The following is a 2,500-nucleotide window of genomic DNA, read 5'->3' as shown; positions in this document are numbered from 1 at the left end:
ATAGTTTAAAAACACAGAACTCTCCTGCTTGAAACCCTTTGCTGCTTTTAATTCCAGTGACTTCTATTTAGTTTTGTCTTTAGTTCCTCATGAGATAAAATGAAGGCATATGAAGAAGAACTTCTGTTTACTATTATAAGCATGCTACATAAAGCGGGCTAGGCATGGTGGCTTACATCTGTGATCCCAGCACTTTGGGAGGCCTAGGTGAGAGGATCACCAGGAATTCAAGACCAGCCTGGGCAACATATCAAGACCCCATCTCAACCACAACAAAAATTATCCAGGTGTGGTGACGCATGCCTACTATAGTCCCAGCTCCTGGGCCCAGGAGTTCAAGGCTGCAGTGAGCCATGATTGTGCCACTGTACTGCAGCCTGGGTGATCGAATGAGATCCCATCTCGAAGAAAAAAAGAATACATGAAGTGAACATGGTGAGATCATGTGGCTTTCAGTATTTTCAGACTGAAAAAATAAGAAGCTAGTACCATATAGAGACCTATTTGGGGAATAAACGTTAGCCTTACCAGTCAGTATTAAGAATGCATTCTCTGGGTTGCAAGTAGGGGTCTTAAGCTACTTCATTGGTGATCTTTTTTTTTTTTTAAAGACAGGGTCTCACTGTGTTGCCCAGGAGGGTCTCAAACTCCTGGACTCAAGCAGTCCTCCTGCCTCAGCCTCCCCAGTAGCTGGGATTACAGATGCATGATGCCACACCTGGCTCCCGTTAGTGATCTTCATTGGCAAATTGCCATCTTCCTCTGTCAAATCAATGGCATTACCCAAGCAGGGACTCTCTGAGTTGTCAGAGAACAAAGACGACCCCGGGCAGACTTGGTTCACTAGTGGCGGTCTATCCCTGCCTTTCCCACTTTGAGATTCACCTAGCAAAGCTTTCCCGTATATCTTGCCTTCTGATTCCTGTGTTTCTTAGCTCCACGCTGGGTTCGCTGCCAGGGATGAGTACCCTGCAGTACCTGAGAACTCACACCCAGCACTGGCACCCAGGACACACGTGTTTGGTAAGAGGCCACAGATGCAGGAGCAGGTCAGCTATAATCTCAGCATAAGCAAAACCCAAGGTTCTGAGTGCATTTGTGACTTGACAGCGTGGCAGTTTAGAAGCTAAGAGCTTTGTTTTCTGTGGCTTGGCTCACGGGAGATCCAAGACAGTAACACCTGGTACAGGAAGAGGGAAAGGAAGGGTGTCTGGCGCCACCTCCAGGGACGGGGAGATGGGGACGCGCAGTTCTCAGGACTCCCTGCTGCAGAGCCAGTCTCCACGACCGCATGTGGCTTCCCAGGTGCTCACCGGTCTTTTCTCAATTTTTACGCAGACTGGAGTTCCATAGACTTTCCGAAGAAAACGCTTTGTTGAAAAACGACCTGGGAAGGGTTCGGCAAGAGCTTGAAGCTGCAGAAAGCACTCACAATGCACAGAGGTAAGGGCCATGGCCCCACCCAGACCTTCTGGGGGTGCGTTTTGCCCTCCATAGGGTGACCTTATGCAGTCTCCATATAGACCATGGGAAGTGTTCTCAGATTAGCCCTGCATTCCAGAAAACCCTAAACTGTGAGCCTTGTTAACTTCTGAACGACTTGGCAGATGTGGGAGGCTCTGGGCTCCTTCCTCGTGTGGGCGGCACCTGAACACCCCAGCTCCTTGGTGTGGGAAGTGGGGCAGAGCACCCGCAGCATGGTCGGGACTGCGAGCAGAGCCCCAGCACCAGCACGGGCGCTGCTCACCCCACGGAGATGCTCCACGTCACACTTAGGGGTTGGGGGAGGCCACAACAGTGTCTGTAGGGGTCAGAGGTGCTCCTAGGATCCTCTCCTGATAACAGTTTCAGCTCTGCCTTCCTCAGAGGGTCATTGCTGGTTTATCTATTTCAGTGAACAAGAGCTGGGGGAGGGGACATGTGTGGGGAGGGTCAGGAACCTGAGCACTGAGGCAAGAGAGGATGGGATGGGGGCACCAGTGAGAGCTGGGGACGGGGCAGGGGCGCCCACCAGTGAGAGTCGGGGGACAGGGCAGGGGGTGCCCACCAGTGAGAATCAGTCAGGGGACAGGGTAGGGTGGCACCCACCAGTGAGAGTCAGTCAGGGGACAGGGCAAGGGGGCACCCACCAGTGAGAGTTGGGAGAGGGCAGGGGGGCGCCCACCAGTGAGAGTTGGGAGAGGGCAGGGGGGCGCCCACCAGTGAGAGTCGGGAGAGGGCAGGGGGACACCCACCAGTGAGAGTTAGGACAGGGCAGGGGGGCACCCACCAGTGAAAGTCAGGACAAGGGGACAGGGCAGGCGGCGCCCGCCAGAGAGAGTCAGTCAGGGGACAGGGCAGAGGGCACCCACCAGTGAGAATCAGTCAGGGGACAGGGTAGGGGGGTGCCCACCAGTGAGAGTCACGGGAGACAGGGCGGGGGGGCCCCCCCCAGTGAGAGTCAGTAGAGGACAGAGCAAGGGGGTGCCTGCCAGTGAGAGTCAGGGGTTACAGGGCAGGG

The 2,500-nt window shown here is 54.4% G+C and overlaps 1 protein-coding gene across 7 annotated transcripts in view; it reads left to right on the top strand.

Annotated features, from left to right (window-relative positions):
* The window catches only part of NINL (ninein like), a 133,998-nt gene that overhangs the window by 117,201 nt on the left and 14,297 nt on the right, over positions 1-2,500 (top strand). For all 7 annotated transcript variants that reach the window (XM_017862788.1, XM_017862782.1, XM_017862784.1 and 4 more), the window contains one exon: positions 1,339-1,443. In XM_017862788.1, coding sequence (XP_017718277.1) covers positions 1,339-1,443 — 105 coding nt within the window. The remainder of the gene's footprint in view (positions 1-1,338; positions 1,444-2,500) is intronic.

The sequence above is a fragment of the Rhinopithecus bieti genome, unplaced genomic scaffold (genome assembly GCF_001698545.2).
Source record: "Rhinopithecus bieti isolate Rb0 unplaced genomic scaffold, ASM169854v2 scaffold_66136, whole genome shotgun sequence".
NCBI lineage: Eukaryota > Metazoa > Chordata > Mammalia > Primates > Cercopithecidae > Rhinopithecus > Rhinopithecus bieti.
This window is presented reverse-complemented; position numbering and strand designations above follow the sequence as displayed.